General features: G+C 43.9%; 4 protein-coding genes and 1 pseudogene across 8 annotated transcripts; 2 read left to right on the top strand and 3 right to left on the bottom strand.

Moving 5' to 3' along the window:
• Positions 1-188: 188 nt before the first annotated feature.
• LOC306784329 (arf-GAP with dual PH domain-containing protein 2-like) lies at positions 189-3,686 on the bottom strand. Of its 2 annotated transcripts, XM_079278253.1 has the most exons (11): positions 3,502-3,686; positions 3,065-3,195; positions 2,636-2,727; positions 2,311-2,393; positions 2,072-2,184; positions 1,802-1,948; positions 1,364-1,447; positions 1,208-1,270; positions 1,000-1,077; positions 561-789; positions 189-461 (listed from the first exon to the last, which is right to left on the bottom strand). In XM_079278253.1, exons 1-11 carry the CDS (start codon positions 3,593-3,595, stop codon positions 433-435), a joined length of 1,143 nt encoding a protein of 380 aa, XP_079134379.1. In that variant the 5' UTR covers positions 3,596-3,686; the 3' UTR covers positions 189-432. The 2 variants fall into 2 exon arrangements, with proteins under 2 accessions (XP_079134379.1, XP_079134378.1); XM_079278252.1 differs by having other exon boundaries at positions 1,802-2,184.
• A 995-nt stretch (positions 3,687-4,681) lies between these two features.
• tefm (transcription elongation factor, mitochondrial) lies at positions 4,682-6,879 on the top strand. Its single transcript, XM_079278775.1, has 5 exons — positions 4,682-4,810; positions 5,129-5,613; positions 5,744-5,893; positions 6,042-6,220; positions 6,361-6,879. Exons 1-5 carry the CDS (start codon positions 4,765-4,767, stop codon positions 6,623-6,625), a joined length of 1,125 nt encoding a protein of 374 aa, XP_079134901.1. The 5' UTR covers positions 4,682-4,764; the 3' UTR covers positions 6,626-6,879.
• Positions 6,880-6,942: 63 nt separating this feature from the next.
• On the bottom strand, positions 6,943-11,956 carry atad5b (ATPase family AAA domain containing 5b). The gene is made up of 14 exons (XM_079278607.1): positions 11,244-11,956; positions 10,791-11,105; positions 10,598-10,694; positions 10,419-10,501; positions 10,120-10,268; positions 9,595-9,766; positions 9,172-9,446; positions 8,986-9,079; positions 8,840-8,904; positions 8,549-8,747; positions 8,353-8,477; positions 7,542-8,320; positions 7,300-7,458; positions 6,943-7,177 (listed from the first exon to the last, which is right to left on the bottom strand). Exons 1-14 carry the CDS (start codon positions 11,800-11,802, stop codon positions 7,099-7,101), a joined length of 3,150 nt encoding a protein of 1,049 aa, XP_079134733.1. The 5' UTR covers positions 11,803-11,956; the 3' UTR covers positions 6,943-7,098.
• A 3,098-nt stretch (positions 11,957-15,054) lies between these two features.
• Positions 15,055-24,435, bottom strand: suz12b (SUZ12 polycomb repressive complex 2 subunit b). Of its 3 annotated transcripts, none has more exons than XM_079278455.1 (17): positions 24,153-24,435; positions 23,743-23,890; positions 23,140-23,186; positions 22,972-23,036; positions 22,802-22,870; positions 22,593-22,642; positions 22,083-22,168; positions 21,739-21,970; positions 21,387-21,492; positions 21,192-21,297; positions 20,827-21,004; positions 19,795-19,883; positions 19,453-19,596; positions 19,035-19,192; positions 18,588-18,786; positions 17,171-17,244; positions 15,055-16,828 (listed from the first exon to the last, which is right to left on the bottom strand). In XM_079278455.1, exons 1-17 carry the CDS (start codon positions 24,165-24,167, stop codon positions 16,507-16,509), a joined length of 2,088 nt encoding a protein of 695 aa, XP_079134581.1. In that variant the 5' UTR covers positions 24,168-24,435; the 3' UTR covers positions 15,055-16,506. The 3 variants fall into 3 exon arrangements, with proteins under 3 accessions (XP_079134581.1, XP_079134582.1, XP_079134583.1); XM_079278456.1 differs by having other exon boundaries at positions 19,795-19,880; XM_079278457.1 differs by having other exon boundaries at positions 24,364-24,426.
• A 157-nt stretch (positions 24,436-24,592) lies between these two features.
• Positions 24,593-26,336, top strand: LOC306784460 (small ribosomal subunit protein eS1-like; annotated as a pseudogene). The gene is made up of 3 exons (XR_013773166.1): positions 24,593-25,139; positions 25,744-25,853; positions 26,184-26,336. The product of XR_013773166.1 is annotated as a small ribosomal subunit protein eS1-like (transcript).
• Positions 26,337-27,241: the final 905 nt, after the last annotated feature.

Genomic DNA, 27,241 nt, shown 5'->3' with positions numbered 1-27,241 from the left:
ATGAAAAGCTTTCATGAAACGTATAGACATTTAAAATCAGTGTGTGAAAAAAATTAAACTTATCTTTTCAAAATGTGCAAATTGAGTGAAATATAAAATCCTAAATAACGACAGAACAATTATACATTCAAACTTATTCCCGCCTTGTTTTTTTAATAAATACAACATGTGTTTGATGTTATTCTGGCAACGACAATGCAATAAATTCAAGCCTCTGAGCAGCAACTTCTCAAGGCATCATCACTGACGCAGTCTGTGCAAAGTGTTGTTAGTGCTGTCGAGCAGTTGTGTTATTAAAAGTGAGTTTGTCTCCAACTTTTTCCTCACCGACAGGTTCAGGGTTTGGAAGCAGAAGCTTTCAGTCTGTTATGTCCCAAAATTATACTTATTGCATCCTGAGCTCCTGCAAACCAACAGGTAGAACTGCTCCAGTCATTTCCCCCTTGTCATGTTGGCTTCGTCTATATCAAAGAAAGAAAGGAAGGAAGGAAGAGTTAGGAGTGGATATTCACATGGTGGGAAACACTGGAAGATCCTTATTGACAACAACAGTATCTTACTCGCATAGTCCTCTGGTGTCATAGGTTGAGAGATGACCTTTCTGAAGGCCTCCAACCACTCCTGCTGCTGCTGCTCCTGCTGGCACATAAAAACAAACTCCCTGTCCGGCGTGTGCAGCGTGACGCCGCAGTGCCACCGGCCTCCTCTCGCGCACCGCCCGCTGCTCTCTGAAGCGGAGTAGCTATGGCCCTCCGTGCCAATGAAGACCGCACCCAACTCAGTGGCATCCTAACGGGGGAAACGAACTATATGTATTGTTTCATGTTTTATAATCAGGCAATTCAATATCTGCATATTTTCCTGGAAATGTTGTCCACTTCCAAAATATTCCCCTACATTTGATTTGAATGCATAAACGTTGTAAATGTACACATAAATGTAGTTGTCTAATTCTTTACACAGACATTGTAGACTCTGTGGTTGGTATCTGTTAATTACCAGTGGACTTTTAAAATATAGAAGCTTTCTGTTCATTGAGCACAGTGTGAACCACCTCTTCTTAAATGGCTCCCGATGCTGAAATAGAGACAGAAATAGATAGAGGGAGAGACAGAGAGAGGGAGAATTGATCAAATTCATTTGTCAGGTAGAAAAATGATGAATAAATCTAATTAATTTTTGTAACAAACTCAGATAATTGACGAACCGTTGGGCCAGTTTTCTCCATGTACCCCTCCTTCAGGCAATGTCCCGTTAAGTGAGGTATTAACTGTGCAAAGAGACGCAGGTAACAATGTTACCGGAACAAACGTTGCACCTGGGACTTTACAAATATATCAAAGACTTAAAAATTCCGTCTCACGTCGCTGTCTCGAAGAGTGGGATGTTTCTTCTGGAGGTAAGCCAAGCGCGTTGCCCGAATAGCATTGAACAAGGACACAATTACCTATAAGGCATCAGATATTGAAGAGCATATGGGGGAAGATATAATCTGCATCAATGCAAGTGCACTGTCCGGATAGTTCATACAATTTAGGTTGAATAAAAATAGAGCTTTAAAAACCAGGAACAGCTAAACATAGAAGCTATATTTCACTACGACACACATTAGTGTATGTTAATACACTATACAATGCAATTATGTGGAGATTTTCTGCTCAATTTCCTGAACTGTAGAACTGTATTTGTTGGTGTTATGTTGCGATCGATCGTCTTTGCACTTCTAGTCTTTGAGATGCACCTCACTTCAGATGCGAGATTCAAATGTACTGTAAGACATTCAAGTGTAACTGCAGCTCACCTGTCCTTTCTCGTGATAAACAAACAGATTCCGTGTGTGTTTGTCGTGCACGTAGGAGATTTGCAGACCGTGAGCGTGACTGATCTTCTCTGGCTGGAAGACTGCGTTAAGATCCTTCATGGAGATGACGGCTTTGGGAAACTTGGACTTGGTGTTAATGAGAGGACCGAGGAAGGATTTCACAAGATCAGAAACAAAAAGGGTATTTGACAGTGGCCCATGAACGCACAGACAACATTGTAGACGACATGGCGATGTGGCAAAACTCACATCCTCTTTAATAAAGTATCGGAGGGTGAAGTCTTTCCGGGACAGCAGGAAGATCCTCTTCAAAAACTGTTTGTTGTCTTTGCCCTTCTTCCATAGTGTTGACTCAAACTGGTCTGGGTTAGATACATCAAATAAATAAAAGAGATGAAGAGCAACGCAACTTCTTGTAGAATCATATTTAGGAAAAAACAACAACGCACAAGTCTTTTTTGTATGTTAATATAATGGCAGTTAATTACCTGAGCAATACGCTTGCTTGTTGTTTTCTCCTGTGAATTCTCTTCTTTCATACTTTGCACGGATCCATTGATCCTTAAGAACACTACGACAAAGCATGACTGTTTCCTCATGGATGAAAGACAAGTGTTTAAATAAATACCAGAAAATGTGTCGGCCTGTCACTGAGTATGAGTCATACTGCCTGACGTAATAGCTCCACCTTGGTACCCAACTCAGTGATTGTTCCTCTTTCCACCTCTCCACACCCATCCACTAGAAATACACTTCACTTTTCCCTTCCATTGTGCTGACGAGGTGAGTGGAGGGCAAATGGCAGTCACTTACATGCAGTCTTTATGTTGCGGCTGATAGAAGAAGGCAGGGACACACTTCTCATAAAGGGCCTTGGCTGCGGAATTGCCCCTCTCCCGCATGAACTGAAACCACAAGATGTGAGACACAAGAAGTCGCAATTCTTATTTATTCCAAAATAGAGCATCAAAAGGGACAGCTCACCCCAAAATACAAAACACATATTGTCCTCTACCTGCAGTGCTGTTTATCAATCATAACAATTTCAGGTAGGAACTATTTTAGTATTTAGTATTTTACTTCCTACACATATATGTAACATATAAAAAAAATATGTCTACATAAGAATATTCTCCCAGTGTTAAGTGTTTAATATAAAAAACATAAATTGAATAAATGATCATACTTATTATTAGCCATTAGCTATCCATTCAAAAATATATACAAACTACACAACTATACCTGTACGAGGGAATCATCCCAGAGATCCAGACGTATGGATTTCACTTTGCTGACATCAGCCAAATTACGATGAATCCCAGAGCAATTCAGGCACACAAAGACACCAAGAGTGTAGGAGGCCCAGTCAGGCTCTGTGAGCAAAAGGAAGGCAACAGCCTTGTGTGTATGTATATACAATGAGGTCATACTACAGAAAACAGCCACCACTTCCCCCTTATAAAAGTTGATCATGAATTATGAAACCTGACTTGAGATCGTTCTGTTAACAAACGTTAACAAACGTGGCCTGATGGCTCAGGTTACCGTTTATCATTCTTTTAACTTTATTAAACACAGAAAACAGGTATGATGGTTTATGACAAAACATTGTTGGACAAACACAAACAACGTCTCTATCATATCAAAATAAATATATTGTGGTTAAGAATCTTACTCACCAGGAACTCCACAGTCAGCACACATGTTGTTTCCCTGTTCCTGCTGTTGCACCAAACCGAGCAGGATTTTGTTATTTCTGTCCAGACTGGCCATAGGTGAAGGTGGTTTGCTTCGCTCAGATTGACTGTCGAGTCCCAATTAAAGAGCAACTAGGTATTAACTCCATACTGAACGCACACATGAACGGCAGAGTGCTGCTCCGCTCCGTAGCAGGTGAAAAACATCACTTCTTCTCACTGGCCAGTGGCCCAGCATTTCCTCTTACCAGCACAGCATCATGAAGTTCATTGTTCTGCACACAAACGCAGAGGTCCAGAAATAACAGAGAAAGGAAGTGAAACTAATGTCACTGTGTAACAGGGTGACTGGCTTACAGCGACTGATCGACTTGTGTGTTGCTCACAACTGTGAGTTTGACTGGATGTCAACATTTAAAAATATTAAATTAAACTGATTTAAATGAAACTATGGAAGCCTATTTCCACCAGTAAAAAAAAAAAAAAAGAAACATTTTTGCTGGTGGAAATAGTCTTCCATCACATTCAAATGCAGGGTAGACATTACAAAAACATCTCTACACTATAAGAGGCTTCTAGATACATACATTTAAGTAACAACAAAAAAACACTCTGTAAAACCTCTAACAGCGTATTATTTAATTGTTTAAAAGTTTTAAAAGACATTTTTGGTCCACCACCCAAACGTGTGATAATGATTATACCTGATTTGACCTCTCAACAGGACACGACACTAATTAGAGCTTAACCTTTATTTTAAAAATAGAAGTGACCGAAGTGACCTCATGTAAATCCCAGTGGAGCTCCGTTCAATTTCAACCCGAGCAGAGGTCTTGTCAGAGAGACCAATATGAACTTGTGTGTGAGTGTAGCTGTAATCAGCGCCATATGAATGACTGCAATGACTCTGCAAACTCACATACATTAAGTGGCGGTATAGCAGTTATGTCGAATACTTTTTGCCCGTCCATTTGTTTGCCCCCCTCCCTAAAAGCTGAACCAATCCTTTACATATTATATTTATATTTAAATATATATTTGTTTACCCTTTATTCCACTAGAGGGCGCCATTAATTTATCAGGAGGGAAACACACAGACGTCCACATGACACCGGAACCATTGCAATGGTGTTGTGGTTTGACGCCGGTCGGTTAAAACCTGCTGGACAACAACCGAAAGGGAAAAGTTGTGCAACTTGTATGATGTTGACGATAAAACAATCGATTCTTTATTTGAATTAAAAAATGATGTGGGTCGCCAGGCGATTGCTGTCGTCTGTCGCTCAGAGAAGTAAGTTTTGTAGAAACGTTCCATTCGTTGTTTGCGGACATGTTTCATTGACAGACTAGCAGTGTTAAGCTAATTCAAGTTAGCTACTTTTCATTGCTCAGTTGAACTGATCCAGGTGATGATAGTGTTTCTGTTTTAGACAACGTCCTTGAGTTTACATAGCCTTTGAGTCAGTTTGACAAACTCACAGTAACGTCAAGTTAACTGTCACGAGGGACCTCCACTCACGAATGCGGAGAGCCCCCCGTGTAACAGGTTTTATTCCACCTGAACACAGTCTGAAATGACCAGTCGGCTCCTTCTTGTATTTCCCCGCAGGTCAGTATGCAGGACATTCAGGCTTGTTCCGTCGCCCTCAGCACGGCTGCCTCCCAGACCTAGAGCTGCGGTATCTCCAGTGCACGTGTTGCTGGCGGAGCCGGGTTCCCGTGGCCGGCTTCGAGACCCTGAACGCCGCCATCTCCTCCACTTCTGAGCCCTGCAAGGAGGACAACAGATCCCTGGATGCCTGCTACACCTCCGAGCAACGGGCCGCCATCCTCCAGCTGCTGAACACCGCCGAGCCGTCAGAGCTGGCGGGCGTGAAGCTCCTCAGAGGCCGCAAGTCGCTCAACCTCGTAGAGTACAGGACTAAAAACGGACCCTTTAAAACCCTGGAGAGCGTGGTGAACGTGCCGCTGCTGAAGCACAAGAGCGCCGTCACGGTGTTCAACTCCATCCTCAACCCGGTGAAGAAGGAGAGGAAAGTGAGGATCCAGTTGGCCAAGTTCATCAGGCCGGAAGTTGACAGGTCCTGGTTGGAGGTGAGGTCCTGGTCCATTTTCACACACCTGCCCTTTGACTTCACGTGAGGGGGGGTCCCTAGATCCAGCATTTGTCTCATTTCAGTTTCATAGTTGACCACCTGTCATGCCTCTCTGTTTGTTTACTCAGGAGGCCAGTAATATTGTGTCACTAGTATGTGGGACTAATAAAATCGCCTGGGCTCAAGTGGACCGTGGGATGACCGTGCTTGAGTGGCAACAGGTGGACTGTCCAAATTTCTTGAGGGGAACATACATGGCTTCTGCTTACTTGAATGATGTGAGTATAAATACCAAATGTTCATGTTATTTCAATCTCAACACCTATTGTCCATTTGTTTTGACTGTTATTAACATCAATGTGGAACTAAAAGAATAGAAGCCCATATACTACTGCTCAATTTGTCCTTTTTCTTTTCTTCCATTAGGTTTCTGCAGCTGTGGCACTCCTCCCGTCGGCTGACTTCTACATAATAGAGAAATCCTCCATCTCGGTCCAGAACACGGCCCTGTTCCCCATCATGGCCCACATGAGGGCCGTGGAGGCCATGCTGTTCGCTCTGCTTGAGCCCAGAAACTTAGCACCCGAGTCCAACAGTCCTCCAAGGTCGGGGGGGGGGGGGGGGGGATTTCATGTTAATGACTTTTTAAATATGAAAGGCACCAAAATATTGTACATACACACGTTTTTGTGGCAACTGTTTGAAGTCTGTGACGGTTCATCAAATGACCTTCTCCTTCTTTCAGAGTTTTGAACATGATGCGTCCTGCTGTGGGACGTCACTTCGGACTCATGGTGGGCGAGTCGCGGACCAGTGGTGCTCAGACGGTGCGACAGCTGATGACCGAGTCGGTGACACAGAAGCTTCCCAGGATAAACTTCCCCCCAGAGCTGCTGGTGAAACACAGGAATTCCTTCCAGATGGGCAGCAGAAGAGGAGGGGAGGAACTCTGTGACGCTCTGCTTCAGGCTGTGGCTTTTTACGAGCTACTCGGCGAATCCTCCAGTTAGCCACCACGTGGACCGATCTCGAACAGAGCACGACATCCACCAAAACAAACATCCCGGGTGGCGCTCTGAGCCCTTCTGGACTTAAACCAAAACATTTACCTCTTGGAACAGAATTGGTGGCGATTCATGGTGCATTTAGTACAGTCAAGTCTTGAATATTCTTACCGTTACATGTTTTGATTTGGACACTTCCATAAAGTAAATGCTGTCTGTCTGTTTCACTCCGGTTCGTTTGTATTAAAAGTCATGAAAAACACTGCGATGGTCTCAGTACACCAATCAAAGTGCTCTACATTCTTTAAAATAAATGGTCGACATTTGCAAAAATAGTTTTATTTTACTTTTCATGACAAAACTGTAAATACATACACAACTTCTCATCTTAACTGCATTCAATTCATTTGACAGTATTTCGGTGGAGATAGTATTCAGGTTAAATAAATGCACATTAAAGGTGAGGTATGTGAGGCTCTCTATGAGAACTCTTCTGCCAGGAGTTGAATAGTTGAGTTTGAGAGGCCCAGGTGTGTGCTGCTGAGGTAGTTCAGACACCTAACGTGGGGGATAAATCATTTGAATTTCGTATTTTATTGGTATTATATTGATGCACTAACATTGTATCCTACAAATATTAAATTGGAACGTTATTTAAGTCTGTATTGGGCCTGGCTCACCTGACTGGCTCCTCTTTCTGTTCCTGCGCTCTCTGTAAGCGACAGATGTGGCGGAGGACCGGCATGTAGTCGACACCGACCGCTCGTCTGTTCCCCAGCAGGCTGAAGGGCGCGCTGCCAAGAATGGTCCTGCTCAGCTCATACCTCCTTTTGGACACACTGGAACCCCCCGAGTGGCGGTGAGGAACAGACATTTTGTGTTTTCTAAACAAACATGCCAGACAGTAAACGATCAGACTCACCTTGGTGCGCACGGTGGACGAGCACTAAAGGTGAGGCTTTGTCTTTTTGAAGAGGCAGGTAACACCAGTCCCTCCGTCAGCCTCCCCCACCTTGTGTCTCCCTGTTCCCGTCTGTGTTTTCGAGCTTCGGTCAACGCCTCCGACATTCGCCGACAGCACCCGTGACACCCCAATCCCTCAACCGCAGCCTGAACATCAGACAGCCTCGCCTGGCTCCAAACCCCGCCCACCTCCTGGTCCTCGCTCACCTCATCCAACAAGCCGTCCTTCACCTCAGCTCCTGTCCAGACAAACGCCTCGGATCGGCACGCGGCGGCTGGCGTTGTGGAATCGAGGTACGACATGAGGTCAAAGAAGTCCGTCAAGGCTTCCAAACAGTCGGTCGCCGCTTTGGCTGCGCTTTCTTCCATCTCGTCTCTCGAGCTAGCGGCCCCCTTCGGTGATGATGCTCTTTGAGGATGTTGCGTCGAACTGGAAGACGACGAGGCGTCGAGCGTCGCTGGGATACGTTTCCTTCTGCTGAGTCGAGATGCGTTCTTAACAGATGTGCCGTTGGTGGCTGGTGCCTCTCTGTTAACATTTGCGTCCAGCTGCCCGATGCGAGGGTCGCGGTCAGAGGTCCCCCTGGCCCCGATGGGTAGAAGAAGCTCCAGGTTGGAGTAGAGAAGAGGAACGCCTCCTCTCCAGCTCTCCGCTAGGAGCCCCAGGAGCTTGTTCATGTCTATTTCAGACCAGAACTGACGCTGGAGAATTAAAGAAAGTATTGACAAACAACGTTTGTTCACATTATGGGTCAGATATCAACACTTGCCTTTAGTAGGTTCAACAGTTGGTGTTGGGTCACATGATGGAGACCCAGCATGCTAGCAGTGCAGCCTGTTACACGATGAGGATGTCGGGAGTCTTCACCGTCTCCTCTTTCAGGAACACTCGAGTCTAGTTAAAGGAAAAACAACCCTGCAAATGTGTTGTTTTTGGTCCTCGTCTATTTAGTCAGAGCAACTTACGCTGCACACGAGAAGGCTCCTCAGGCGAGCCTCCACTCCGAGACGCCCGTCCTCCGTCCCCGTGCACCCAGAGCTGCAGCTGCAGCAGGCAGCGCCTGGCGTCCCCCCTGGACAGCCCGAGGAGGCCACGGACGTCATCCGACTCCAGTCGCGCGTTCTCAGCCAAACCCACCAGCTGCAGGTAACTACAGACGTTCACCTCGGAACAGATGGAGTACGTTTACGACCAGACTCGCTCCAATGATTCTGCATGTGTGAGGAGCCTTTATAAGCACAAAGAACCTGACTCACCACCGATGGGGTTTTGAAAAGGATCTCCTCCAAGCTGCAGTTGAATCTCTCTCTGAATGAAGGATCTGAGGAAGACATTTTATTTGCATCACAGCTCGTCCTTCGATGCATTTCTCGTCTAAAAATGACACAGCTTGTGCATTTACCACTGGTGGTCAAAATGACCGGTCTTTTAGTGGTCGTCATGAAAGTCTTGATGGCTGCGAGGAAACCAACGTCATCATCAAATATGACGTCGACCTGTGGGGGCGGACAGTCAGAGGGGGGACGGATCAAACCAGACAGAATTTGTGCGGCCTCCATTAAAGTCGATGTCTTACAGCGCGCTTTACCTCTTCAAACAGAATGAGTGACGTGGCCGTCTTTCTGTTCTTTGGCGCCGGTTGATCCGAGTCCGCCGATGGGTCGCCGGATCTCTCGCCGTCTGGTTTTTCAGACGGCGACGGACCGCCGAAGTGAACGTGATCCGCTTTGGCCTTCCTCTTGAAGTAGTTGGCCAACGTGACGGTGGCTGGATTGGTTTTCCCCTGGCGACAAGAGGGGCCAAACTTCCGTGCCGCTCTGCTTTTTGAGGTGGAGGTGACATTTTTGGGACGCACCGCTTTTCCTGTTGAAGAAAAGAATACAACGAGGCCTCCGTTACCGTCTGCGGATATGCATGTAAACACCACACACACCTGACGCCAAGAGCTTTTCACCTTTCATACAAAACAATCTCTGTTGAAAGAGGTTTTTCATCATCATCTATGTCGTACCAGGTAAAGTCTCAGATTTAGGAGTGCAGCTGTTGATGGCGTAGTTGTTGAAGTACGTTGGTTTCAGTGGGTCTTTCCCCGACATCTCCACGAGGTGGGACTGGGTCGCTTCCTTCAGCTGGGACAGAACATGGCGGCCACTGCGCTGCGAGGAGCAGTTCACCTCAAATACCTGTGATTGGAAAAGGAAAAGGACAGATGAAAGATAATTCCTCTTATTTAAAGTTTGGTGTCCAGATTATTCTGTGCCGCGAAAAGCAGTCTCGAAACTATTGATTCTCATGATTCGGTCCAGAAAATATAAACATTTAAGTAATTAATTTCGACCATCAATTTCAAATTGACTCGCTTTCATTTAGAATTCGCGGTGTGACGATTGTGGATTTGTGCGACTACACGATGTATTTCAGATCCTCTGAGCCAATGGACATAATTTCCATGAGCCACAGAGCAGTGTAAGATATATGAATATGGATTAAGATTGGCAACATGGACACAAAGGCATCGGTCCAGTTTGAATCCAACCTTGAAGCCAAGCTCCTGGGCGCAGGCGTACACTGAGGCGGTCTTGCCCACACCTGGAGGTCCCGTGATCAGCGCGGTGTTGCACAGCGGCGCCTCTCTGTCGTCCTCTGGCCCAGCCTCACCCTGGAAGTCTCCATAGTCCCACAAGTCTGCACAGGAGGACACAAACCCTGAGTCATTAAAAGACACTTGGTTACCCAAAAATGTGCCGATTTTTCTTTTTTGGTCAAGGCTCATTCGAAGCCACATTAAAAATGTAACCCTGTACAGAAGTGTGCAAAATGCCAGCCCACACATACTACTGCTGTTTTCTTCTTGTTTCCTCTCGTCCATTTTTCTCCTCTCGTCACAGTCGGCTCTTAGTTTCCATTTCGTCAACCAACTGAATTCCATCGAGGAAAAACAATAGATTATGCTCACACCGATTTCAAGTCCAATATATCTGAGACAGGAAGGCAGTTCATTGTGTTAAACTAACATTTGCAGTTTATTCACAGAGGCAGAGTTGCCGATGACTTCTCTTGAATGCTGAGGACTGTACTTGTCTGTCCAGAGGACGTCCTCGAAACTGGAATCTGGACAAAAAGAGAGGAAGGGGGGGGGAGTTAATTCCCTGCTATCGAAAATGGCATAAAACATGTCAATGAGCAATCATCATGTGACAAGTTTACCTCTTTGGGGGATACCAGAGGTTTTGAGCGACTGGCTGTGAGATCCTGCGTGATCCATCCCTCCAGAGTACGGCTCCGGGCCTGCTGGGCTCCCCCTCTGCCGCCTCAGTCTGTGGGGGCGACTGAGCTCGTTGCCTCTGGGCTGCTTCTTCACCGGGACGGTGCTCTCCTGGACGGCCGACACGAGGCGTCGACCCCCGCCAAAGGCTTCCTCTGCAGGGAGACTACACCTCAGGCGTTTGGGCACCCTCTCAGAGCTTTCGTTTCCTCGTTTCCTCTTTGCTTGTAAGATATTCTGTAGGGAGCTTATACTTTCTGCTTTGGGAAAAAAAGGGAGAGAGAGAGGCATAACTGATCATGGCAGCACAGGTTCAGTTGGGCGGCTCAATATAACCTTCATCCCTGCTTGATGGGCGAATAATGAATGACATGAAAGCAGATTCAGAATCTCACCTGTGGATCCAGAGTCCTGCGGCCTTTCGCACGCTTTCCTCTGCAGAGTGCTGAACACTGCTCTGACTGGAAATGCTGGGTTGGATGTTTGGATTTCCTCCAGACAGCTGTGCAGAGCCGAGGGTGACAGCTGTCCTCTCCGGGACCTCTTTCTCTCCGTCAGCGGAGGAACTGTTGATAAACGCTGCCCACCTGTCACCAGCTGCACATCTGGAATCTGGAGAGGGAGCACCGATTCCTGCAGCTTCTCCGCGGGCCGACCCGGCTTCCCGTCGCTGCTCCGTTTACTTTTGCCGTGCTGCGTTTTACGGAAGAAAATTGGCGCAATTTTAACGTGTTTTGCGCAAAAGGTCGTTCTCTGCTCCTGAAGTGGTGTAACTTTTCTGGTGGAGATGCCTGCAGCAGCAGCAGCAGCGACATGCGTGTCTTTTGCTGAATCTCTTTCTGGTGATGTTTCATCGTGGCAGCAGCTGGACTCTGACAACACCAACGTTATCACTTCTTTGCTCGGGCACAAAGCGTTTTTACATTTCTTGCTCCGCTTGAGTTTGTTTTGCATCGCACAGAACTCCAAATTCAAAGACTTTTAGCTTCGGCGCTCGGCTAGCTGTCACGCATGACGCGTCGGTGACGTCAATTTGTGCGACGTTAACTAGAGGCGAAAGTGTCCCGTTTTCTTTTACACCGACCGAGCTAGCTGTTAGCTAATACGACTTTTAGCGAAGTGCATTAAAACAACGAATGAAACAAACTTCTGAACACTTAAACGGCGGGTGTTGAATCGAGAAACGTCCCCGACTGTGTTTTGGAATGACGTTGAAAACGTGCGCGGTTTGGTTGGGCGTGGCCAAAGATCGTGTGTGCGCAGACAAATCACACGGAGGCTCTCGTGCAGTTCAACAAAACGAACCGCTTCAGATGACGAAGCCTTTAAAGCTAACGCACCACACAAGCCTAAACCTTGTTATAGAAAGCTGAAGAAACATAACGTTAATGGTCATGGAGGACATATTTGATCTACAATCATGACTCATTGTGTGTGGAGTGGTAGCTCTGCACTTGTTGCTTTTGTGTGATCGTATCATCTCTGCTATGACTTTTTCTATTTCTCACCTTTAAACTTTTTGAATTATTAAGCTTTTAGCAACTTTATTTTTGAATGGGATCTCCATGGAGAATATTTTCAAATCCTCTTAAACTTCTTCAACTTTCAAATCCTTCAACTTCCTCATACTTTCAGCTACAGACACCATTTCAACTTTCAAATGTTGAGAAAACCCTGAACTATTGCCGCATAATTCAGCTTTTCGATATCTTTTTAACTTTTTGAACTGCAGCAATTTAACTTTTATGATTTTTCAGCCCTTTTCTGACTTTATAATGGGTGTGTATTGCGCAGCTTAGAGTGCGTGATGTCACCTCTAGAGTGAAGAGCAGCTTGAGATTCTTGTGAAAAAAACATTTGTGTTTTGCCACTGTGTTCACAATCTTCACTCTTCATGCATCATTTCTGGATGTAAAAGTAGCTAATATTGTCCTTTGTTTGAGAGGTGTTTCCCTGTTTTATCTCCATGAAATGGCTTCAGGAACACAGGTGTTCGCGATTGACTGGATTAACTATGTAAACATTAAGCTCAAAATTAGGCTTTTTTGTTGAAATAATGAATGCTCTTACTAATACTGCGACAACTACTACTGCTGCTAATATTTCTAGTATTACTACTACTACTGCTGCTACTACTTCTACTACAACTTTTGCTGTTGCTACTATTACTAGTGCTATTACTGCTACCATCAATATTATTATTACCACTACTGCTATTACTACCACTACTACTATTACTTATACTACAACTGCTATTCATGCTACTACCAGTACTAATACTACTACAGCTATTAGTACGACTGCTACTAGTACTACTACTACTGCTACTTCAAATACTGCCATTACTTTTACTCCTACTACGACTACTACTACTGTTATATTAAATACTATGACCACTACTACAGCTATTACTACTACTACTGATACTAGGCTACTACTTCTTCTAAATACTAATACTTCTTCTAAATACTAATACTTCTACTACCAATGATACTTCTACTACAACTGTGACTTCTACTACTACTATTACAAATATCACTACTGCTACTACTACTACTTATTCTCATGCTACTAATACTTCTACTTCAACTACAACTTCTACAACTATTACTACAAATATCACTACTTCTGAAATTTGTTTAAGCTACAGAAATTGTTCAAATATCAAAATGTTCAGCTCTTTTATGAGAGGGGTGCTTTGACTTTTCATATTTGTAATCTTTAAACTTTTTGAATTAAGCTTTTTGCAATTTTCTTTTGAATGGGATCTCTACGGAGAAAATCTTAAAAATCCTGTTATACTTCAACTTTCAAAGCCTTCTTCTTCCTCATACTTTCAGCTACAGACACAATACAATACAATAAACATTAAGATGAATGTTTATAAAATACAGGCAAGGTACTGCACAAGACAGGAACATACAGTAAATGTAGAGTAGAAAAAAAATACAAAATAAAACTATAAATCACTATATCAAATATTGACAGTATAATGTATTTTTTATAACAGTTTTGTTGTCCTAGGTCGAAGAAAACAGCTTGTCATGTCTAAAATGCTCTTTATTGAGACATTGAGATCTACATGGTGTCTGACACTAAAGATGGAACTAAGATCCATCTTGAAAGAATAGTTTGAAGCACAGGGAATAGAAATGTATGGTCTAAAGCGTTCACTACCACCATGACCAGTATCAGCTTTTTACATTTGTGACCCACCTCAATGTGTTCGTCACAGGGTAACTGTGGAAGACGGAGCATCCCCTTCCATCCTCCCCATTAGTAACCACCAGGACTGTTTACTGGCCCCAGGCTTTAAATGAAGGGGATAGTAGAGGTACCTTTGTCAACACAACCCACATTTAATCATAGCACCAACTGTGTCAAGACGTCCTCAGTCACCAGAAGAGAGAGCTGCTGACTGAACAAATTAACACGAAAGACTCAGGAGTTTTGGCTGGAATTATATCAACTCTCTTGGACAAACTGTGCAGTGTGAACTTCCTTGACTCGGAAAGAGAAAAGCTTTCCTGACACTTTTTGGGAAATGACAGACTCTGAAGCAGAAGAACTTCGTTACGAACCATTAAAAAAAGAAAAAAGTCAAACAAGAGACAACTCGGCAGCATATGGAGCATTTGTTCCCTTTAGCTGGGAAATTTGCAAGGCCTGCACTCGTGAACCCTTTTGCTCTCTGTATCCATCAGAGAGATTCAATGTTTCATTTAGCATGAAATATTCAGTGCTGCCTTGTGTGAACGTTCATTATAAAAACAGGTCTGATTTTGAATGCTCATTAAGAGGACTTCAGCAAAATTAGTGAACTGATCCTTTTTTTTTTTTATTAAATTAGTTTTGTGTTGACTTGACCGGTCCTTTACCTCAACAGTTGAAAACAATAGTCTGAACTCAATCTGGTGATGATAGTGTGATGCGGTCAAAAGCCTGAAAAAAAAAAAAAGTGAGTAAGTGACTTAAGTTATGCTGGTCTGGATTTTGTCAACCAAAAAGATCTAAAACGTAAAAACCAAATATTTCATGCCGCATATGAAATAAATTTAATTTTTTTTATTTGTGGGGCATGAATTGTTCATATAAAATCTATAAACAGGTTTTAGCCTGGAAGGAATGGTATCATTCAGACAAGTGGACCATGAAGGAGTGTAATGATGCAAGAGTCCAAAATGGCTACAACATTACAGCCGCGAATAAGGACAAATTCATTTTATTTCTTTAAATATAAAAGTCCCCCTAGCCAGAGTGTACAGGAAACAATTTTGAACAGGGTGTTTTTCATAATAATGGTGAATATGTCTCCCTTTCTCCAGATGAATACAGAAACCTTCCATGAAAAGCAAAGGAGGGAAAAATATATTGGTAATTTGGTTTTCCCACAAGGGAAATCGGATGAAACTACAAAACACTACTGCTATGGAACGAACAAAAGAAAAGAGGCTAAATAATATACAGAACTAAGAGACTGGTGAAGATATTCGCCTTTGGCATAAACTGCACCTAACAGGACAGACGGACAGAAAGCCAACCATCGAATAAACAGCATATTGCTTTAAGAGAAGAACTGCAATCTGTTAATTATTGGATTCAGAACGCGGCACGGCTCAACATTTGATGCGATTACACGTAAACACAGTTCTGTCAATAGCTTTGCAAAACACATAAGGAAAAAAAAAAAAAAAAACACGTTGCAATTGCAACACGGTCGAATAGGGATGGGGGGGGACGACGACGTGCTGCTGGTTGTTTGGGTAAATAAAATATTTGGAAAAAGTTGATTTCCCCGGCTTTCCTTGAGCCATCATCAATGCAGGCCAGAAGGCTTAGAGGTGATTAAGTAGGGTTTTTTAGCACGGACCCCAATCAGAATTTATTCTCTTGTTTGGGATCCAATGCTTACAGTATATCACTATTGTCATGGCAACCTACCAGCAAAACCCACGCTCCATGTCGGGGGTCCTAACACGAGCTTTAGATACTCTAGACATTGATGCCAATCGTGTAGGTTTTTACTGCAAATGTATGCAATTCAAATCAAAAGCCAGTCACAACAGTGATATCAAACCCACTGACGTTTCTCCACTGACGGCAGTGGAAACGCTGCATTGAACATCTGGCGCAGCATGAGCAAAAAAATAAAAAAAGTACGGTTTCTAAATACAAACACACCAAGTGCTAAAAGTAATCAGCTAAAAGGATAAGATCTCAACAAGGTTATTGTGTACGTGTACAAAATAATCAAGAGCGCCGTTAAAAAGTACATTTTTAACTGTAGTCTGGATGCAGTGGTCTCTGACGCGGACACATCAGAGGACTCTTTGTTTGTTCACTCCCTCACCCAAAGACAGACACTTCAGTGGCTCCTACTAAATGCATGTTAAGTAGGTTCGCCTTACATCAGCCAGTCCTCAAATCCCTGGATTGTGTAGATGTTTCACTTTTTATATTCGTTCATATTTGGTTCAGTTGTCAAGTTCCGAAAACTTGTTTACCTTGTGTACTAGCCTACTTCGGGTCAGATCCTCCGGTTCTTGCACCTATCTAAGCACCAAAGGGTTGATAATGTTCAATGAAGAAGGGGGGGGGGGGGGGGACACAAGAACAGAAAAACAAAAAACCGACAATCGTTGGTCCATCCGTCCTACATCAGTCCGTCAGTGCGCTTTTTGTCCTCTTGCCCTGTTTCCCCCCAGTGGAGGTGATGGCATTGCCGTTGCAGGCTGCCGCTGAAGCCAGAGTCTGGTCCTGCTGCTTCTCCTCCCCCTCCTCGGCGTCCGGGAGCTCTTCCTGGATCTGTCGCAGGCGGGCCATGGCGCGGTCAATGGTGGCGGTGGTCACCAGGTTGAAGTCGTGCATGCTGACCAGATGCAGGAGGAAGTTGCGGCAGAGGTTGCGGCGGACGATGTGAGGGCCGACGCTCTCCGCGAAGAGCATGATGGCCTGATTCATCTGGTTGTCGGCGATGAAGCTGGAAAGTGGAAGACGGAGAAACAGAAGAGCTTAGAGTTTCAAAAGTAGGATGGGGCGACAGTAGCAGGGACTACAATGTAGTACAACTCCTGTATATGAGACTAAACTGAGCTCCGTCAGACATACGAGAGATTACAAGTGCACTTCTAAGGGCTTTGACTTCCTTTTCTAAAGTCAAACCCTCTTCTCCTCTCTTCAGAGTTCAGGAAAGTTACCTCATCAAAATAAAAGCTTTGTAAATATCCACATTACACAACCACGCCACCGCTTTTAATCTCAGCATCAGGAATATTTAATGGAGGGAAGGCGGGAATGTTCACGACCTCCCATGTACCCGTACTTCATGACATGTAGGTTCCACAGCTTCATCACTTCCTTCTCTCCCTCGTTGACGTCGGTGAAGTCATCCAGTTGCTGTATGTAAACAACAACAAAGTATTTACAAATTAAGATATAATTATGGTGACGCAGTATTACCGCAACCCCGAAGAGGAGCCAACTAGCACGGCCCCGTGGCGCCCAACGGTACAATGCGTGTCATGTTTGAAACCTTGTGTCTTGAGAGCAATGGAACTATTTTTATGACCACCGATTCCTTTTAGGCATTTCCTGTTGGCCCCGAGAGCGACTTCACTGTAATACCGATAGACACTACTCAGCAGGTCGTGTTAGCAGGTGCAGGAAATCAACACTGAAGTGATAGAAGTGTTGTGAACGGGTGTAAGAAGCCGAACAAGAGCACCGTGTTGGCAGCAGTTTTTAGTTATTTATGGGGAGCAGGGCTGACCCAAATGCTTTTGACCCTTTGTTGCCATGGTAATCCGACACCAAAATCAGTACTCAAAGCTAAAACCCCCCTAGCCCCCTGTCATTCTCTGGGCACTGCAGAAACACTCACACAACCACTTCTACTCCATTTCAAAGACTGAGAGTCTGATCGCGGTAGTTCGTACAGTTTATCAATCATTATTAAACATATAAAATCATAAATATTTCAGCATAAAGAGAGACTCCTAAAGCAATAGATACATTGAAAACAAAAAAAGGTAATATATGTGAATAATATGGTCACTATAAACTACACAGCATGATCCAATATTACTCCCTGTAGGAATATTACAATACTGTCTAAACTGGTAGACACAAGAGTAGATCGAAATGGCAAAAAGGAGAGTACGGTCACTATACACCTTACTGTACTTTGTGGTATTTTATCAGCCGTTGTATCATTAGAATACTTCTATAGGGAACTTATCATGAGCCTGTGGTACCTTTAGAAATATAACTACTATAATGATACAACAGCACATCAAATGCCACAATGTACAGTAAGTTCATATTCAATTTACAGAGTGCCAGAAACATACAATAGGTAGTTAAAAATATATATATTAAGACGACACTAGCAGGACATCTCGGCACGCTGCATTATAGTAGAAGCTGAAGTGTACGTTGTGTTCCAAGTTAACTGTATTGTCAAACCAATGAAGCTACTCAGGCCTCTTTTTGCACACTGACAGGATGTAAAGTAGATTCTTCTCCTTAAAAATGTCACAGAATGCTTCCTCATGTCAGTCTCAACTAAACTTTAACATCAAGTCCCAATAAAGGAGGGTGAGATTCTATGTTTGCGTCACTAAGTGGAGAGGAAACTTGAGGCATTGACCTTTAAGGGGCGTCTCCATGAGCGGTGGGACAACTTAATTCAAACAGTGAAGCCAGAGAGAGGACGACGCAACGAGCAAAGGGCCTCTCACCGTGCCGGTCTTCTCTCGGAGCCACTCCGGGTCCCTCTCGTCCTCGCTGTCCTCCTCCATCTCCTGCGGCCGCAGCGGCATGCAGCTGTCGCTGTGGAAGTAGAGGCGGTTGTGTCCGCTGACGTACGTCCTCTGCTGCTCCAACTCTCCGTCCTCGGTCTCCAGGAACTCGGACAGACTCGGTTTAGTCCTCTTGGGCCTGGAGTACGGGCGACAGACAACAGATCCTGCTTGTGCACTACGAACACTGGCATTCTCAAATTTTTCTTGCTCTCATTTGTCAGAGATCAGATGTAATGATGCAGTAATAACCTCAAAACTGGTTTCTGCATGATATATTCTTGTATAAGTCACCTGTTCTAGATAAGTTCTAACCCAGATCACTGCTTCATTGAAGTTCATTCAAAACAAGTTAATGACGTTGTCTGGCAATGAGTTCAGGCGTACCTGCAGACCAGTATGTGAGTTACAGCGGTCCTCTTAACTGGGCCGTTGCGGCTGAACGCAAAGCCGGGTTGGCTGTGGATGTCCTGAGGGTTGCCAACGTACGATCCGTCATAGCACTCATTGATGGACACGTCTATCCTGGCTCCTTTGGGATGAGGCTGCACATTTAAAAAGAACAAACAAAAACCATCAGTGAAATTCTACTGGAAATTGGACAGACACTTTACGATTAAGGGGAACCCTGCACTAAATGCCAAAGTTAGTCACAATGGGTACCAGGAAGGAAATAAATTCATATTGGAACATCTCCATTATATACACACACCCAATGGAGACCAAAGCTCCTGCGCTCCCTCAACTTTTACGTTTGTAGACTTCAACATTGCCTGAAAGACACGCGACTCACTCGGTTCCTTACCACATAGTTGAAGATGAAGCGGGAGTGGGAGAGTTTGAGGTGTTTGAGCAGGCTGTAGAGTTTGCTGCAATTCAGGGTACACCAGGGACAGTGAAGATCATCTCTTGCCTCTGTTTGCTGACGCGTGTTATTGTTGTACAAGAACTGAACACGGACAGACGACGTTAGTCACAAAGCAGATGTAGGAACATTTTTCTTTCTACGGCCTACAAATGTGACAGTAATTCCAAACATGTTTTAAAAAAACAAACAGACATTATGCATTTCAGCCCCCTCGCCAGAGGATTCATGTAAGTCAGTGTCCCCAAGCCCAGTTGCGTTTCTTACTGTGGTGCAGCGTACCTGATAAAATATACGGAGCTTCTGCCGCGGCTCACACAGGACCTGCTCTTTCTTCGTCTGAACGTCGGTGCTCACAGACTCCTTCACTGCTGACGGGAACAGACGGAAAAAGGTTATTTCTTGGACAATCTCCAAAATCGAGTTGAGACATTCAACATGTATTTGGGGAAAACTTAGAAATCGCACCGCTGCGCCCAGAAAATGTTAGATTTTCTGGGCGCAGACACACACCACTATTGCTAAAGCCCTTATTCAGACATGCTACATTTACAACACCCTGTTAACTGAATGACTTTCTGGCATTCAAACAGGACATATTGGGCTCCCTCCTACCACGACAGTTGAAATGTAATAGGAGGGATTTCATGTATTTGAGTGTTTACAAATGGGCTGCATCAGTGATGGATTTAAAAAACATATTTCAGTTGAATTGAATGTTTATCTGTTGCACAATGAATGACCACCACAGCACCGTGAGAGCTGAGACTTGACCCCGCTTCTCCCTTACGTCTACAGTAAGCAACCCTGTAGTTTGTTTTTTTGTTTCCTTCATGAATTAGGCTTAAAGAATTCTGCCCAAACAGACTTTCAAATGACAGGACGTTCGGTAGCGACTCATGCTATTCCTATTTCCTCACATGCAGCGTACAAACATTTTGCTTGACGCTCATACATACTTCATGACTTGCACAGAAACATGACTCGGGGGCACTTGTTCAAAACAGTGGCCGCCATGTTGCCGGCGCATTCGTGGAGTCAAGTGCGTGTCTCAAAAAGGACTCAACAGCTATGACTTCTGACAGACTCAGTTATGAAAATTAGATCATCCCACACCAATATATGACCCATCGAGCTTCTGCCTCCTGCTCTTAAATGTAAAACAGGACTAAATGTAATATAAGGACTTTAGCAAAAGATGATGTTTCCACACAAGAACATTGACAGAAATCACCCACATCATGGCATATTTCTAATTCAGCCTGGTCTTTAATTAAAAAAGGCAAAGCTACCCTGTGCCGTTTTCAGACTCACTCATGAGGGCAGCTCGGTGGTTGCTGGTTCGGGTCTCCATGGGGCTGGTGCTGTCCGAGTTGCGCGTAGCAAGGGGTTTTGCCACGGGGGCAGTGGACTTTCCGCTGGCGTCGCCTGTCCAACGCAGCATGAACTGCAATGTGGGTCCCTGAGAAAATGTCTCAAATGGTGGCAGTCTCTGTGGGAGCGTCATACAAGAGGAATGATCAGCGGTGAGGACAACGAATCCTGAAGATATGAAAGAGAGCCTGAAGCTGCGGCCGCATCAAATCAGGCGCCGGATTTGATGCGGATGCAGCCAAAAGAAGGAAAAATCCTCAGGTGCTTCATGCAGACACATGAACAAACCCCACCCACCCCCTTACTTTTCCATCCAGAATAGTTTCCCACGTAGCTCGCTTCTTGCTGACGGGGCTGTCCTCCATCCCTTGCATTGACACCTCATACTCCCCGTCCAACAGCTGCAACCTCCTGCAGAGCAAATCAAGAGCAGGGACTTTTACAGGTCGAGTCAAAGGAACGGCAAGGAAGTGATCCTAAAACTTGAATGGAAACCACACCTGTTCTTATCAAAGACAGTCATCTGTGCAACAAAGGTCTCCGTGGTCTCTCCCGCCTCTTTGTGGGACGAACTTCTCTTCTTTCTACTCGGAGGCTCGATTACATCTTTGCATAAAAAAAAAATAGAACGAAAATACACAAAATAGAGTGAGAAACTTAATTTCAGAACCAGCAACCGTTTCCATTACATCTCACATTATTGATCAGATGCTGTGCCCAGACGAAGACCAGCGACCAGCAGCTTGCTCATAGTCGACCTATTCTGATCTCATAACAAACTGTTAATTCATCCCAAACTGTACTTGTGCTGCAAAAACTAAACAGAAAAGGCTTGGATGGGGCTTGTCCTACCAATGTTCTCGTTGGCCTCTCCGTTGACCAGGCCATTCGCTTCCCTCCGCCCCGTGCGCGACACCCTGAACAGGAGCGAGTAGGACTTGACCATGTGGCTGTTGCTGGGCTCAAACTCGTTGCTGGAGACCAGTAAGGAAGGGTAGGATCCATGCTTGGTTTGGTTACTGTCAGGATTCAAAGGCACCTGCTTTTTACCTGTAGGCACTTGCTTTATCGGGCAGCTGACATCCTGGAAAAAATATATATCACCAATTTTAAATTTGACAAGACAGAACCACTAGTAAGCACGATTTCATTACTTGCTGCTGAAGCGACAGACTCTCGAAAATATTTGACTTTACCTTGCGTTTTTTATGGCAGACTTTGACAAGTAGCACCTCTAAGGACACAGAGTTTTGTTCATTTTCTGAATTCTGAGATGGCTTTTCTGTACGGCAAAAACAAAAACAAAAGGGTGTCAATCCTAGTGTCCATTTGTTGTTGCACAACAAAATCCCAGATAACATCAAACTAAAGCATCACGTGACTTTCGTAGTCATCTGATCATCTGTGTGCAGTCGGGCCTTGAGCTCTCACCACATCAGCCACTCAGGAACAGGATCAGGGACTTGAATAAGGGCCTTAATGTCCTGCCACAATAATCCAGGTTTCTATTAGAGTACTCCGGGTAACATATCCAGGATTCTCAACACTAGAATAAGGTCTTATCCAGGTAACAACAGTATGACTAGAAGTTTAAAAAAGAAGAAAGAAAAAAAACCTTATTTACTCAGCCCATTTTTGATCCATTTGTAAGTATTCCCCTTTGCACCGATATGCTACACACAAGCACTTGAGTAGAATCTGCTTACCATCCTTATGGAAGAACCCAGTGAAGGTTAACTGTAGATGTGATGACAAACTGAAGAATCAACAGAGAAATGCACAGGTGAAGGTCGGGTAATACAAAGTGATTAATACGAATGGTAATAAATTATGTCAATGCGGTTTCTCCGATGTCTTAGTCCCTAAAAACTACCCAGCCAATAAAAAGAAAAAGAAAGAGGCGGAGCCGTGTTACCTGAGAGAATCCTGCTCTCCTTTCATCCTCTCCACTGTCTGCAACATATCATCCACTTTGAAGGTTTTCCTGGGAGGAAGGATTACAAGTCAAGACAGGTTCAGAATGAAATCATTAAAACTGTGGCGGAAAAAACAAATATTTGATTCAGAACATCATCATCTGAATACCTTCTGGCATTTGATCGGCCGTTTCTGTGAGACATGAAGGTGAGCGTCCTGTGCAAATATATGGGCTGGAAAGGGAAGAAAGGGAATCCATTCAAATCACTCATTTTTAGTGGGCTAGCTAATCAATATATTGACTGAAAAGAAAATATAGTCCAGTAGTTCACTTACTGCAATCAAATTCCTTGTGCGGAGGAATCTGTATATCTGAGTTGGTTCTGGAAATAGAAAAAGAAAAAAGTGTAATTGTGATATTTACATCACGTCACTATGTTTTCAGGATAACTTTACAATGAACCCAATTAAATCTGACACATGTGAGCAAGTACAAAAAATAAACAGTCTGATCTCGGGTTTACAAAGTGCTCCCCTCCAGCAGTCTGCTGTCAGTCGATTGATTGTGTCACAAATAAATCCAGATCATCGCATTATACATCCCGAATAAAAAGGGGTGTTAACAGGTGGTGGCTGACACCCACCAACTTAAAAAGATTTCAAAATATAAGAAACAATTTACGTGTTTTGTAGTCTGATAACGGCTACTGAAATACAGTTAGCATGAGATCCATTTCGTTAAAGACAAACAATATGAGGAGCTGCCTTCAGAGTGCCAGATAAACTAGGGAGGCCTGTCAGCCATTAGCAATCATTGAAAACAAAATAAGTCACCGTAAAGTTAAACGGGTCACCTGTTGCCTGCAGGGAAAAGTTCTTCTGGTGTTATAAAAACGGGGGAGAAGTAGTATAACAAAGTGAAGAGTGTTAAAATCTCACTTTCAAAGGCCTGCAGAAAGAGCTCATGGTCGGCCTGAATCTGCTCCATCTTCGGTTTCTTCACAGAGTTCATCATCGCGGATGAGGCGGGGTACACGGCCCCGTTCGCTTTGCAACTCGCCCCACTCATAATAATATGACCTGAGTTCTGCGCGAGAAACAACGGCACATATTAACACACATACATACACATTATCACAGGACAAATGATGGCAATACATGTTAGCCAGTTGGCAAACACTCGCGTTAGCAGTCGCGCTAGCTAGCTCTGCTAAAAGCACAATGCTAACATGTTTAGCTAGTTCGCTTGGTATTTCAGCGTAGTAGCGATTCGTTTATTCAGACCACGAACTAAAAAAATCCGACAATCGACACTTCGTAAACATTGGGCGTAAATAAAGGCAACCCACCCTGGCCGATGGCATTAATTAGTTAGCCTCGCTGCCTCCAGCTCAAGCCTGGCAGACTCAACGGGAGAGACCCATGGAGATGAGGAGGAGGCGACGAGACGCTGGCTAGTTAGCTAGCAATGCTAGCATTGTTTACTAGAAAACAAACCTCCGTCTGCCTGAGGCTCACAAATCACAGTCACAAATATCGTTCGATATCGGAGCTGCTTACAGTATTGTGGATGTAATTATTGATTATCTATCTGTAATTTATTGTCGGTGTGGACTCCTTCAATTTGTACTGAACAACAGAGCAGTAGTCAGTTGTGAGCCAATAGGAGACGGACTCGGAGAATCCAGCGCTGTGATTGGCTGCTGACATCCGGAGATGACACACAACCCGCTCTCGCTCTCTGCGATTTTGCGGGAAATCAAGTTGATCAGAGTTCTCATGAAGACGACCGTGCAGCTAAAACTCTCCTTTTCACAGAGAGACAAAATGGATTACCATATTATATTGGAGACTATAGTTATTCCAGATCTACAATACATAGTCAAGAGCTTAACACACAGTAATATTTTGTCGTGATATTTTATTTGTTTTATCTGTATACGTCCATGCACTTAAAGAGAGTTCTGAAGAGTTTTATTTTGAAAGCACTGAGATTAAGCTATGTTGTGCTCAAGAAATATCTCCAGTAATACTTTGGATAGTGTTTAACGTAGATAGGGTATTCTGTGGTGTAGTTTTTCCCCCGATGGAGTCTAACCAGAATGCATTTGTTCTTTCTGCTCAGACTATGATTGAAGCCCATGTGGATGTGAAGACAACCGACGGCTACCTTCTGCGCGTCTGTTCTGCGTGGGTTTCACAAAGAAGCGCACCAACCAGATCAGAAAGACGTCTTACGCCCAGCACCAGCAGGTCCGTCAGATCCGCAAGAAGATGATGGAGATCATGACCCGCGAGGTTCAGAGCAATGACCTGAAGGAAGTTGTCAACAAGATGTAAGTCATGTGCAGCTGAATGACCATTTGTTAAAAGTATTTTAAAACACTTACAAGTCTTTGAAATTGAAGCTTTGCCAAAATGTAATTCTTATTTGCTTCAAGAGGAGCCTCTAATGGCAGTAGTGGCTTGCTTGCATTGACATAGAAATGTCAAACATCTATTACATTTAGTTATTTACAGAGCGTCGTGGCTTTAGCTGATTAAATGTTACTAATGGATAATTGCCCATTTTGTCGATGGTGACATTTTTGCGATTTTCCTTGTGTTCAGTTAAACATGCCAGTTTAAGGCTGTTTTTGACCAAATACATTCTTGGTCGACGAACGCACGAATGATTTTGTTAACTAATAGATTAGTTGGCTGTAAAACTGTTTTTTCCACAAAGAATCACACAAAAGCATCACTTTAAATCTTGTTTACCAGAGATATGTTGCATAAATGTCTTGGAAATATGTTATTCAGTATGAACAAAACGCATAAAAATGCTTTGTCTATTGAGAGAAAAACAATTGGTCGTCTAAAAGGGGGTAGTTCTATGTCAGTTTATGCAGACTTGTGTTGAAAGTGTTTTTGCATTAATGTGTTGATTGGTGTGTTCAGGATCCCTGACAGCGTTGGTAAGGACATTGAGAAGGCCTGCCAGTCCATCTACCCTCTACACAACGTCTTCGTTCGCAAGGTCAAGATGCTGAAAAAGCCCAAGTTTGAGTGTAAGTGATGCACGGCTGTAACACGGGCTGTTTTTATTTTCCACCATCAGTGGGAACGCATGATGACGAACAGTTTTGGTCCCAGATGATCGCCTGATTACTAACCATTGAGATCACCTGGTGTTGCAAGAAAACCATTCTGTTTTCATTGGTTGTGTGGAAGGATTTGCTCACACTGGTTTCCAGGTGAAATCCTGAATGGGCTTTGAGGCGTGATGGATGAAATGTCATTACAGCATCATTGCAGTTTTCACTTCAAACATCCAGTTGCTTAAATTTGCCAGTGTCCTCCTTAACCTTTCGTTAAAAGCTGTTTGTGTTCTGTTGCAGTGGGCAAACTGATGGAGCTCCACGGTGAGGGCGGAGCCACCAGCACTGCAAAGCCAACCGGTGATGACACCGGAGCCAAGGTGGAGAGGGCCGATGGCTATGAGCCTCCCATCCAGGAGACAGTCTAAAACACCTTAAATAAAAAATGTAAATGACCAGGCAGGGTATGCTAAATGCAGCCTCTGCTCCAAGGAGATAAAGTACAGCAACAAGGGCTCACATGCCCTCTCATCACACTGTACACACTGTTCACTGTGATGACTTTTACAATAATGCATGGGTATTAATCTAATAAATCACATTTATATGCTTTTAATACTTTGCACTCTCTACTCTCCTGAATCTCTTCCTGTGCCAGTGATTGTGTTTTTGTTCAAACATTTGCAGTAAAGTTCTTGCTGAGGAAAAACCATCACAACTCTCTCGTGATGTGATCACTATACGCTCTTCGTCAGCTGATACAATTATCATCAGCTATAACGTCAAATAATCTTCTACAGTGTGCAGCTATATTACTAAGTACGATTTTTAGTTTTCATTAAGTGTTTGTGAGTAAAACCGCTGCAGTGAACACGACTTTATTTCTTCATTGATGGTTTATATTCCATAGTGACAGATACAGCATACTGTGTACACAGACAAACTAAACAGCTATCTGATGAGAGGATCAAGAGGAGGCACCACGGTGACGTCACGCACCTTCTCCAGTTACCTCACCTGGCAAACCGTCACCACCTGTAACGACTATTTAAATAAGTAAAGAGTGGAAACAAAGCCAGCGACATGCGATCACACCGTATCCTCATCATCAGTCCTGATCATAACGCCAGAAAAAAACGAGTAAATAAATAAATTGTGTTCACCTATCAAACTTACTTTTTTTAATGAGTGGTGGATAACACCACGATCATTTTGGAAGCAATCAGTCCGCCTGCTGTAAACATAAATACGATGGTGACACTCGTGAAGTGTTATGCATTTACAGGTTGATTTTGGGATTTATAAAAGGAAATTGCGCAGAGGCAGTCATAGGCAAGGTTTTATAAATCCGATTTTTT

Source organism: Melanostigma gelatinosum (assembly GCF_949748355.1).
Source record: "Melanostigma gelatinosum genome assembly, chromosome: 11".
NCBI lineage: Eukaryota > Metazoa > Chordata > Actinopteri > Perciformes > Zoarcidae > Melanostigma > Melanostigma gelatinosum.
The sequence above is the reverse complement of the archived record's forward strand: the minus strand, read 5'-3'. Positions and strand labels throughout refer to the sequence as shown.